This window comes from Hemiscyllium ocellatum, chromosome 19 (assembly GCF_020745735.1).
Source record: "Hemiscyllium ocellatum isolate sHemOce1 chromosome 19, sHemOce1.pat.X.cur, whole genome shotgun sequence".
Taxonomy (NCBI): Eukaryota; Metazoa; Chordata; class Chondrichthyes; order Orectolobiformes; family Hemiscylliidae; genus Hemiscyllium; species Hemiscyllium ocellatum.
In genome coordinates this window covers 25,891,451-25,904,708 of record NC_083419.1, presented here as the reverse complement: position 1 = coordinate 25,904,708, position 13,258 = coordinate 25,891,451, and the positions used below count along the sequence as shown (strand labels likewise).

Genomic DNA, 13,258 nt, shown 5'->3' with positions numbered 1-13,258 from the left:
GTGTAAAAATATTGCCCCTCATTTTTTTTTAATCTCTCTCCTTCATTTCAAAATTTTCTTGAAAAATATTGAGGCTCATAAAATTGTACAGCCCAGAGCAGAACATTTTGACTCCACCAGCTCCCAAAAGTAATTGGATTAGCTTCACTCCCCTGCTCTTTTATCATTGCCTCATTTTTCTTTTCCTTTTTAAGGAAGTTACTATTAAATCTACTTCCACTATCCTTTCAGACAGGCTTTCCTGATTATGACAAGTTGCTATGTAAAAAACAAACTCAATTCATATTTTCACTTCTGATTCTTTTTCAAACTATCTCAAGTCTGCGCCCTTTTAACCTAATCTGTCAATCTCTGTGTCACAAATTCCATGTTTCCTAATAGAAGGGGCATCAAGTTAAGGTGATCTCCAAACATCCAATGACAGTGATGTAAGCAACCAGCCAATCACATTCAAAGTTTCTCACAGATAGCAAATACTCATTGAGAGTATTCTTTAATTTTAATTTCACTTTTCAAATTAGAAGTAAAATGATTATGACTACATTAAGAAAGAATCTAAAATAGCAGAAATTTTAAAATGTGTTATTTTCAAAATATATGTCTTTAAAAAAAAAACTAATAGAGAAATTTGATATTATCTAAGGACAAAATTTGCTTTTTAGAACCAGCAAGGATAACATTTATGAACTCAGTACACTTTACCATCTAGAGACACTTGATTCAACAAGGTCCCTTTCTCAATGTTTTTCAAAAGTGGTCTCACAACATAAAAGTGAAAGTTCTCATCAATTCACTAATTGCTCAGGGATTGTGTGTTAGGAGGGAACTCAACAGTAAGTTCTGTAGAGGAAGGTAGAATCATTGACAACAGTTTTTGGATGTTCACATTATCCAGTACTAATGACAGAAACTCCTCTTATTTCCATGGTGGTAATGATGGCAAATTCTGGCTATTTCACCATCATTATCACCACAAAGCATGGGTTGCAAATTGCTGTAAATTTTGATCTTCTTAAAAATAACTTCAAGCAAGTAGGACACTGAGGTTATTTATGATGTTCAATAAGTGTATTGGAATTATAAGATTAAGTTATTGATGAAATTGGAGATATTCACAAAAGTTTGAGACAATAAAAAAGGTTTATACATTTCAAAGGGTGTTATTTGTATATTGTCAGATTGATTCATTCACAGATAACCTGCATGAGTCAGAGCTGTGCAGATTGGAATACATAACTCTTACTGCATAGAGTTAGGGAGAGGAGACATTTCTAAACAAAAGCAAATATTTTGGTTGCAACCCCCAGAGTTAATTCTTTTTAGAGAACAGTCATGGAAAAAAAAACTAACTTGTTGTCTCCGTATGAAAATGAAGAAAGTCAATATATGCTGAAAGACTTTTTAATAAATTGATGTCACAGAGGTTTTTAATTTATTTACATGACCCACAGGAAGTGTGTGTGAACTTTTAGATCGAGGCATGAACTCATAGGACCTATTAAAGAAAATTTCTCACTGACTAGTTTCAGTGATTGCTAGGCTGTTTAGTGAGTTTAGTCCAGTAACACGAGTAGAGTGCTGCATTTGTTATTTTCCATTTTCTATGGAACAGTATAACTCAACCATTATTGCAGGCAAGCCATTGTTTATAAATGTCACTCCCCAATGTCAATAAAAGGAGAAGGACAGAGGCTGGAAGGGTGTCCAGCTGCAAACGAACCTGTCAAATCCAAAAATAAAGGTTGGTATTAGGAAATGATCAACCTGCATTGTGGATGTTCTATATAATATTAGAAAAGCCAGAAGAAATGAATAGGTTGTATTTCATTAGAAACTCTTAGTTTGCCTTATTTCAAATCATCTATGCTAAAACTTACATGAAATTTCTGAGCCATTTACTAGGAAGAATAATCAGGATGGGTCTATATAACCTTCCTGAATGTTTTTAATCTGCTAGGCAGTTGAAACCAAAACTGAAAATCCCCATCTACTCTTTATGTTGGCAAGAAGTTCCATAGTCATCACATTCGCTTAAATTTTGCTGGATGTCATCCTGTTTTATGTTGCTCATGCTCAGTCTTTGCTTGCCAGTGCTGTGGACTGGTATCTCATGCTAAAATAGTAGCAGAATAAATCAGCAGGATTGCATAACATAGTCTACATGTGGAGGGAACAGTTTTCAGATCATTCGCTTTATATATTCAAACACTTGTTTCCTAGCTCCAGGTCCAGTTTCATCTCTTACTGCAACAGTAGTCAACCATACAACAGCTAATGTGACATGGTTTCTACCTAAACGACCAAATGGGAAAATTACATATTTCAGTATAATTATAAAGTCCGTAAGAAGTGGACGTATATCAAAGAATATATCAGTGAATGCTGATACCCTTTTCCCAAATACATTACCACAGTGTGAGGTAGGTGAAAAGCATTTGAAGGTATGTACTGTATTTAAACTCTTTATGGCTATAATACTGCAATTATTTTAAAAATATATGATATTGTATCCAAAGATCATTGTTGGCAGCATGAAAAGATTAAACACATTTAGGTTTTTTCACGATATATTAAATCGTAATTTCAATCTGCCAATTACTTTTAAAAATCTTGTGTCTGTAATATACTGTTATGAAATATTATAATCACAAATGGTATTTAATTGCAAACATATATCAACATTTACTTGATTAATATAGATCAGTAAATAATCCCCAAAATTGACCTGTCCTTCCCATGTAACTTGAAAAATGAATGATATAGAAAAAAAAGTCAAACTATTTCAGCCGTCTGATTCTGTACTATTTGGTATTCTCCTCACTCTGTCTAACCTCTGCCTTCTATCAGGTCCCTCAAGTGAATCTGTCCCTATCTATTTTGCTGCACGGTGGTCTACATGAACTGTAATTACATAACTTTGACCTTCACATGAAATAATTTGACCAGAAAATTGCTGCAATCATTCTTTTCAGAGCTTCTTGTCTCTAATCTTTCCTATCTGTTGTTAGAGTACAGCGTTGACATGAGGTTTACCGATAGTCTGCTGCCATCTGCAGTTCCATAGCTCTGCCTTTCTGCATGGTGCTTTCTTTGGGGCACACGTTGTTCCAATATTCAGAGGAAACTACAGCATCATCATTTTATCTGTGTTTGAGGCTCCTTACTAACTGATCCTTCATCCATCCAGATATATAACAATTTTGTGGTTTAATCTTGGAGATACTTTTACATATGAGTACATAACAGATTATATGTGAAGGCTTCCTGTTCTAAATATTTTTTTTTATTCCTGTATTCTGGAACTTTAAAAATTCCCATTGCCCACACTTATAAAGGTAGAATGTTCTACTAATTCACGGTCAACTCCAGTGAAATAGCATCGGTAAGATCAAGTGTAGTTTGTCATATCTTTCTATAATTTATATTTTGCAAGCATTAGAAGAGCAGGTAATGTCTTGGAAAATGAAACTAATTACATCCGCAAGAAGAGGATACTATACTACTAACGAGAACTTTCTCTAAAAAGAAGGTTCAAATATGTAAACATGTATCTTTAATTTTACTCAAAGCTATGTGTTCTCAGTGGATAGCTCTGTCAGTGGTTTCATGGACTGAATAGAAGCCAGTTCATCTTGCAGTTTATTCAATACATGATTTAAATCAAAGGAATTACCTATATTGAATGTCATTATTTGATTAATAAATTCTGATGGTGAAATTTAATGGCCTTTTATGGAATGACAGGAAATCATGAGGTGGACTATCTGTTGCCTTTCCAACTCACACCGATATAAGTGAGCTGTGGGGAACGTTAAGAGCTGTCATCTTGCCAGGAGACCAATTGAGGCCTTTGCAGCCAATTAATGGTTACAAAAAGATCTCATTCTCACCACTACTGTTATTCTATCAATGGCATTTGGGATGCAGTGGGGGGCTAATGTCACTTGCAGTGGCAACAGGTTTATCGTTGGCTGGCTGTTGTGCAATGGAGGCTTCTATTCCAGCACCCTATGCCCAACAGAAGGACCTACTAATGACAAAAGCCAACCCATGGGTTGCCTCACTTGCCAGAACCTATCTGTCTGGCCCTGCAAGATTGACCCACTCACTTGGTTCCAAAGTCTCCATGATTTCTCATCATCCTGGACCACCTGCAGTCCCAGCAGTGGCCATTGCCCTTGAGGACACTGGAGTGCTGCTGTCCTCCATCTGGATAACAGCTCTTGGAGCCAGGAATCCTTGTCATGAAGGCTCTGAGAATCTTGATGGCAAGCACATAAATTCCTCATTGAGATTTCATCTGATCAGGACTGCTACTGGCTCTGCAGTGGGCAGGGTTTAGCCCTGAGTGCGCTCCAGGATTTGGAAGTTAAAGTAAATAAAATCACCCTAGTCCAACTCTCTCATTAAAGAGAAATGATTGGTGGTGGTTTAACCAGAGGGCCACCACATCTCAAGTAAGGGGACGGGTTGAGAAGGAGGAAGCTTCATGGTAACATCAGCCAGTATGGGATTAAACCCACACTGTTAGTATCAAGGTATACAGCAAACTAGCCATCCAGCCAGCTGAGCTGACCTACTGGGTGTAAGCAAGAATCATTTTTATGTTTCATTCTATTTGTAACTGCCATGTAGCAGACCCTAACTAAAGGGGCTGAATTTATTTATATCTAGCTTTCTGTCTATTTTTGTCAAAATAAACCAATGATCTGATAATTACCCTTCAACACATTTGTTACTAAGGAACTCATCTTTTTGTTACTATTCTAAATACTAAGGTATGATTGATACACTTTAACTTATAAATTAACATTGATTTTCAATACATAGGATGATAGTTCAACAGGCACCACTCCTGCAACATCAGTTTCATCTTCCCCACCAACCAGTAATGGATTTTTAACAGTCATACCAGAAAATCCAATAGAAAAACAAACATCACCTGAGTTTGCCAGCATTATGGTGGATCAACTGAAACCATACACCACCTATCTGTGTGAAGTGTCTGCCTTTACAAAAGAAGGAGAAGGCCAGACAGCAAGTACTCTCTTTAGAACACCAGAATGGCGTAAGTACCAAGAGAATGTTTTATGATGATTATAATGGATGTTATAGTTCTTGCCGTCTTAATTTATGTCTGTCTTAAATTGTTTATGGGAACTGTTATATATTAAACATCTGGGGAAACACGTGAGTGGACCTACAAGATTATTGGGAAAATAAGGCAGTGGGACATGAGGGAACACTATGTTAAAAGTTTGCTGTCTACAGACATTGACTCAAAAATGAGGAGCACCTCTTAGTTGAAGTACTGTGGACAATTTTGGTTGTCTCACACTCGTATTCCAGTGAGACTATGAATGGTAGAGGAGAATTAGTTAGAGTGTGGAAGTGGGAGGAAACGTGTGAGAAATAAGGAAGGGAAGAGAAAGGGAGGTGAGAAAGGATATATGGAAGGAAATGGAATGGCAGACAGGAAGTCTGACTCCAGACTGTTTAAGTGATGCTCAGTGAATCATTTGCTCAGAAAAAGGCAAAATAATACTCAGGGCACAGGGGTGAGAGGCAGGTGATAGCTGTTTCTCTGAGGGCTGTGGTCCAATTATTTAAGTGATGGTTGGTATGTGGAATGGGGAGTGTACTGATCAGTGTGGAAGGGAGTGTTTGCTTGTCCATGGAGATGGTTCCATGTGCAGTTTAGGGGTTAATTCCATATAACTGGGTTGACTGATAGCACACAATATGCCTGCTAACTGGGGGGAATAGAATTTGAGATTGGGATTTTTAAAAAAATTCTATACTTTAATTGAGAGAAAATCAGTAATTGGGTAATGTGGATTTCCACTCATGTTCAAAGTTTGGGAGAAGATTTGTAGCTTGGGTGCTCGTTGTTGTGGTTCTATTCGCCGAGCTGGGAATTTGTGTTGCAGATATTTTGTCCTCTGTCTAGGTGACATCTTCAGTGCTTGGGAGCCTCCTGTGAAGCGCTTCTGTGATGTTTCCTCTGACATTTATAGTGATTTGTATCTGCCGCTTCTGGTTGTCAGTTCCAGCTGTCCGCTGCAATGAACGGTATCTTGAAATGACAGCCAGACTACTGCGACCACTAGGATTCATAACAGCACACAAACCAACAGCCACTCTCAAACAACAACTCACGAAGGACCCGATATCCAGCATGAGCAAAACCAATGTAGTGTACAAAATCCCATGCAAGGACTGCACAAAACACTACATTGGACAAACAGGAAGACAGCTAACGATCCGCATCCATGAACACCAACTAGCCACAGAATGACATGACCAGCTATCCTTAGTAGCCACACACTCAAATGACAAGCAACATAAGTTCGACTAGGACAACACTACTATTATAGGACAAGCCAAACAGAGAACAGCCAGGGAATTCCTAGAGGCATGGCACTCATCCACAGATTCAAATCAATAAGCACATCGACCTGGACCCAATATACCGGCCACTGCAGCGGACAGCTGGAACTGACAACCTGAAGCGGCAGATTCAAACCACTACAAATGCCGGAGGAAACATCACAGAAGCACTTCACAGGTGGCTCCCAAGCACTGAGGATGTCACCTAGACAGGGGACGAAACGTCTGCAACACAAATTCCCAGTTGGCGAACAGAACCACAACATATACACTGGTTTTCCACCATAGAGTCATAGAGTCATAGAGATGTACAGCCTGGAAACAGACCCTTCAGTCCAACCAATCCATGCCGACCAGATATCCCAACCCAATTTAATCCCACCTACCAGCGTCCATATCCCTCCAAACCTTCCTATTCATATACCCATCTAAATGCCTCTTAAATCTTGCAATTGTACCAGCCTCCACCACATCCTCTGGCTGCTCATTCCATACGCGTACCACCCTCTGCATGAAAAGGTTGCCCCTTTGGTCTCTTTTATATCTTTCCCCTCTCACCCTAAACCTCTGCCCTCTAATTCTAGACTCCCTGACCCCAGGGAAAAGACTTTGTCTGCTTATCCTATCCATGTCCTTCATAGTTTTGTAAACCTCTATAGGGTCACCCCTCAGCCTCCTACACTCCAGGGAAATCAACCCCAGCCTGTTCAGTGTCTCCCTGTAACTTAGATCCTTGTATGTCTTTTCTGAACCCTTTCAATTTTCACAACATCTTTCCGATAGGAAGGAGACCAGAATTGAATGCAATATTCCAACAGTGGCCTAACCAATGTCCTGTACAGCCACAACATGAGCTCCCAATTCCTGTACTCAATACTCTGACCCATAAAGGAAAGCATACCAAACATCTTCTTCACTATTCTATCTACCTGCGACTCCACTTTTAAGGAGCTATGAACGTGCACTCCAAGGTCTCTTTGTTCAGCAACACGCCCTAGGACCTTACCATTAAGTGTATAAGTTCTACTAAGATTTGCTTTCCCAAAATGCAGCACCTCTCATTTATCTGAATTAAATTCCATCTGCCACTTCTCAGCCCATTGGCCCATCTAGTCAAGATCCTGTTGTAATCCTCTTCGCTGTCCACTACACCACCAATTTTGGTGTCATCTGCAAACTTACTAACTGTACCTCTTATGCTCGCATCCAAATCATTTATGTAAATGAAAAAAGTAGAGGACCCAGCACCAATCCTTGTGGCACTCCACTGCTCACAGGCCTCCAGTCTGAAAAACAACCTTCCACCACCATCCTCTGTCTTCTACCTGTGAGCCAGTTCTGTATCCAAATGGCTAGTTCTCCCTGTATTCCATGAGATCTAACCTTGCTAATCAGTCTCCCATGGAGAACCTTGTCGAACGCCTTATTGAAGTCCATATAGATAACATCTACTGCTCTGCCCTCATCAATCTTCTTTGTTACTTCTTCACCATTTTACTTGGCAGGAGGAATTAAGATTTATGAGTTCGTGGAACTGATTCTGACTTTATGCCATCACTGATCACTTGCTGGCCACAACGTCCTGCCACAGCCTACCTCCCTATGGTGTTTGCCCCTGATAAGAATAATCCCCAAGTCTGTGTCACATATAGACAGGCTGGTTAAAAAGGCATTTGGCAAGCTTGCCTTCATTGCTCATTCCTTTGAGTATAGGAGTTGAGAAGTCATATTGAGATTGCACAGGACATTGATGAGGCCTCTTCTGTAATGCTATGTCCAGTTCTGGTCACCTAGTTATAAGGAATAAGTGGGTTTAGAAGAGGTTTAACAGGTTGTTGCCTGTTATGGAAGGTTTGAGTTACAAAGAAAGGCTGGATAAGCTGGGACTTTTTTCACTGGAGAGGCAACCTCATAGAAGTTGATAAAATAAGTGGGGTATAGATAGAGTTAATGGTAATTATCTTTTCCCGAGGATGGGGGATTTCAAGGCTAGAGGGAGCATTTTTAAGGTGACTGGAGAGAGATTTAAAAAAGACGTGAAGTGAAACTTTTTTACACAGAGGATTGTTCTCATGTGGATTGAACCTCAAGAGGAAGTGGTGGATGTGGGTACAGTTACAACATTTAAAAGACATTTGGATAAGCATCTGAATGGGAAAGGTTTGGAGGGAAATGGGCCAGGAGCAGGCAGGTAAGACTAGTTTAATTTGGGATTATGATCAGCGTGGACTGGTTGAACTGAAGGGTCTGCTTCTGTGCTGTATGACTCTATGGCTCTATAACTGTGCTTTCAAAATCCAAACTGGCCCAATCTGTGGTCCTCCGCCTATACCACAATATTTCTGCAGCAACCACATGCTCACTTCCACCTTTGTTCATCTAGTCTTTCTCACCCTGGCAATTCCACTGATATAGTTACTATCTCCACTCTTTTAGGTCCAAAGGATGCAACTATGAAAAATAAGAGTGGTATAGCTACCCAGAGTTAGACTTGGCTGCATCACAGAAAGCATGCTCAGGTGTTACAGATACCAGCGCTGCGCTTTACTCCAGGATCATTCTGAAATGCAAAGATAATCTCAATTTTTTTTTCCCTGCAAATTGTCTTCTTAACCCCTTTCCTCTATCACCTCCACACTCAGTTCAACATTAAGTGCAAAGAAATCATGCACTTCTTTGTCAAAATCAAAATCAAGATCATGAACATCATGCTCAGATGCCTTTGCTATCTTTCTCACTTTCACTAGCTCACCTGGTCAGGCTTCATTAATGTTCTGCCCACCCTCCCTAATACTGAACTTGCATCATATCTAGTTTCTGTCCTTTCTCTCCACTCAGTCCCTCTTTGAGCTCATCTTGCCCAATAGGCTCACCTCCTATTCTCTCAATCCTTCTCCCATCCTTAGCCACTGAACTGCTGATTGCCTATCTTAGCCTCTCTGCGTCCCCAGGTTAACTGAGATTCAAGTGTTGCCCTGCCTCGTCAAAATCATCACTGCTGAACTCACTGTCACACTATTACTTTATTGTCAGACTGCTTATCTGGTATTGCTGGTTGAGCAAATATATTGGGAAGACTGAAGCTATTTTCAGTCTCCGTTTCATTTCCATTTCCTATCTACTTGCTCCATCCCACTGTCTGGCAGATGTCTGAGGCAAAAATAGACTGTTTTCAGCCATGGTGTAATATATATTGTGGCATCACTAAAACTGTCTATTTCTATCTCTGTAACATTCTTCAACTTCAATCCTTTGTCATCTTCAGACTTTTCTATCCTAAACACTCTGGTTGATCTCACGTATTCTACCTTTTATATACTTGAACTCGGCCATAACTCTGAGGTTTTTGCATATTTATCTTTCACTCCACTGTTCAACTTGTTCCCAGTTCAGCAAAGTCTTCAATTGAAAATTCTCATCCTTGTTTTCAATTTCCTCCACATTCTCATCTGTCCCCATCTCTAATTTTCTCCAGTTCCACAACCCTCCTATATACTTGCACTTTGCTAACTCCGACCTCATGCGCATCTCCAATTTTAATCTCTCAATCATCACTGTGCAAGCGTTTGGTTACCTAGGCTGTAAGGTATAAAATTCCTATGCCTCTATTGTCTCTTTTAAGACAGATGTTAAACTTATCTCTTTAACTGAGCATTTCTTCATTTGAAATAATATCTCTAGTGTGGCCAGATGTCATATTTTGCTTCATAATTCCCCTGCAATGTTTCGTGAGTTGTTTTATTGGATGAAAGACGCTTCATAACAATAAGTTATTGTTGGAGGACAACCTATGGTCATGGCTGTGTGGGGCGAGAGGTAGATTCAGTAAATCTGTTGTTTTGTCCTCCATTAGGCATTGGGTTGTGGGAACTTTATTTCTTCCAGGATATGTGAGCATTTCTAACTTTATTTGTACCATCTGTTACTAACATGACCATTCTTTAAACTCAGATTGCTGCAATGCCTTCTGAAGGATAAAATTAGAAATTGAAGGTAATATTTTACAGGCTTTAGCTGTTTATAGATTTATTGGTTGACTATCACATAATGGTAGGTGGGTGGCCACTTGTCAATAGGTCACATTGTGTTATCCTGACAGTGCAGGTAGTCCAGGAATGAAGTCACTTTCATTTCTGATGTGAACACAATAGAGAAAATTCTTGATTACCTTGATTTCTGCCAAAACCCAAGAGACTGAGAGATGGAATTTTGGGAATTCCCCTAAATGTGGGTGAGTATGTGGAAAATGTAACCTCAACGTCTTTTCCTCCCACTCCAGCTCACCACTGGAATTTAAAGTCTAAGTGAGACAGATTGTTGATGTTTATGAGGTTCCTGACCCTCCAGATGGTGTTGTTATTTCTGTACTGTCCAGTTGGAGGAACTTTGGGAATGCAGTGTATAATGCTGTTTGTAAGGAGGAACATCTTTGCATTTTTGTATTAAAGATATTGTCCTTTCACCCAGCCCCAATATATTACTGTTTAAATTGCTGTGTTGTTTTATGTATTAGTAAATTAACAAACACATAAGAAATGATTAGGGTGTATGTCTATTGGATTGTCACTGGTTGCTGAGATAAAGGTGTGAAATAACTGTTTGCAGTTCCAGAAGAACCGCCTCAAAACCTAATTGTAAGTAAGATTACATCAAGGTCATTCCGAATTAATTGGGATCCACCAGCAACAGTTACAGGAAGATTCTCTTACAGAGTTGAGCTCAATGGCCTATTTGGTAAGTGATGTGAACTTCAATGTAAATGGGAAATTCCATTATTATACACTTTGTACTGCTAAGTTACCTGGGAAACCTAATTTCCTGATCTGAGGAAAGGAAGACCTCATTTATGTTGCTTAAATATTCTGGTTAATTTCAGCTTGGCTGCATATGCTCCCTGGAGAAAGTGAGGACTGCAGATGCTGGAGATCAGAGCTGAAAATGTGGTGCTGGAAAAGCGCAGCAGGTCAGGCAGCATCCAAGTTTTGAGGACTGCAGATGCTGGAGAAGATTTTAACCTCCTGCGAATCCTCTTGCAAGGATGCCTTTCTTGAAGAAGCTCTCTTCCTCCCTTGGATGCTGTCTGACCTGCTGTGCTTTTCCAGCAACACCTTTTCAGCTCTGCATATGCTCCTTTCCAATTTTCCCTTTATCTCAATTTTCCCATGGTGGAAATTTTATTCTCTCCCTCTGTCCCAGGAGGGAGCTTTTTGGCAGTGGGAGGAAGGACATAAAATTGGGTGGGATGGTAGACACACCCCAGTGGTATTTTACCAGTGTCATGCACAAACTCCAGACTTGGACTGAGAAGTGGCAAGTAACATTCACAACACACAAGTGCCAAGTAATGATCATTTCCAGCAAAAGAAGCCCAACCCTGAGGAAGGACCTATGGCCAAAACATTGATTTTCCTGACCCTCAGATGCTGCCTGACCTGCTGTGCTTTTCCAGCACCACACTCTTGATGCTGATCTCCAGCATCTGCAATCCTCACTTTCTACTAGCAAAAGAAACCCAGTCTATGTTCGCTTGATATTTAAAATTACTATTGTTCAACTCCACCACCCCCCCCCCCCGCCAACAATATCAACATCCTTAGGATTAACGTTGATCAGAAGCTGAACTAGACCAGCCAGACAAATACTGTGACTACAAGTACTGGTCAGAGGCTAGGAATTAACAAATAATACACCTCCTGTCTCTGCAATGTCTGTCCAAAATCAACAAGGCACATATCAAGAGTGTCATGGAATACTCTCCTCTTACCTGAATGGTTGCAAACCTAACAATATAATAAAAAAGTTTGACACCATCTGGAACAAAGTAGCCCTCTTAATTGGCACCCCATACACGACCTTCAAAATATACTCCCTGCATCATTGAGACATTGTAGAGCAGTGTGTACTATCAACAAGATGTGCAGTAATAACCCACGCACGATTCTTAAAGTGTAACTTCCAAACCTGCAACATCTATCACTTGGAGAGGCAAGGGCAATAGATACAGGAGTAAAAAATGAGGTCTGCAGATGCTGGAGATCACAGCTGCAAATGTGTTGCTGGTCAAAGCACAGCAGGCCAGGCAGCATCTCAGGAATAGAGAATTCGACGTTTCGAGCATAAGCCCTTCATCAGGAATAATCAGGAATAGATACAGGAGAACATCAATGCTTATAAATTCCATTGTAAGCTATATCCCATCCTGATGTTGAACCATAGCATTGTTCCATCATTATCATGGAATCAAAGTTGTGGAACTCCCTTCCTTAATAGTGCTTTGGGTGTCCCTATACCCAAAGACTGCAATAGTCCAAGAATGCAGCTCACCATCAGCCTCTCAATGGCAAGTAAGGAAGGGCAATAAATGCTGGCCTACCCATGTCCTATGACTGAATCAAAAAACAGAGCATTACCCTCTTGGGCAATTGAAGCCCTTAAGTAGTTATTGTAATTTTATCAGTCTTTGTCTAACTCTTTCTTGGATACATTCAATGTCTCATCTTTTATTGCTGTTTGGAGAGGAGAATTCTAAAGACTAACCAGCCTTTAAGAGATTGTATTCTTCCTCACCTCCATCTTAAATAGGACACTCCTTTATTTTGAAACTGCTGACTAGTTCTGGATTCTCCCATGACAGCATTTACTGTCTCGGCATTTACTGTGTTAAGCCCTGTCAGAATTTTGTGAGATTCAATAATATCTCTCTCTTCCAAACTCCAATGCTAACTTGCTCAACCTTTCCTCATAAAACAACCCTTTCATTTGGAAATCAGACCAGTGGACCGTCTCTGAGTTGAGTCTAGATTAGAGTGGTGCTGGAAAAGCAGGAAAAAACAGAGCATGACCCTCTTGGGCAATTGAAGCCCTTAAG

At 39.9% G+C, this 13,258-nt stretch overlaps 1 protein-coding gene across 1 annotated transcript in view; it reads left to right on the top strand.

The window, feature by feature from the left end:
- Positions 1–13,258, top strand: part of ptprq (protein tyrosine phosphatase receptor type Q) — a 181,552-nt gene that overhangs the window by 44,275 nt on the left and 124,019 nt on the right. The window contains exons 13-15 of the mRNA XM_060840057.1: positions 2,221–2,420; positions 4,831–5,068; positions 10,996–11,124. Coding sequence (XP_060696040.1) covers positions 2,221–2,420; positions 4,831–5,068; positions 10,996–11,124 — 567 coding nt within the window. The remainder of the gene's footprint in view (positions 1–2,220; positions 2,421–4,830; positions 5,069–10,995; positions 11,125–13,258) is intronic.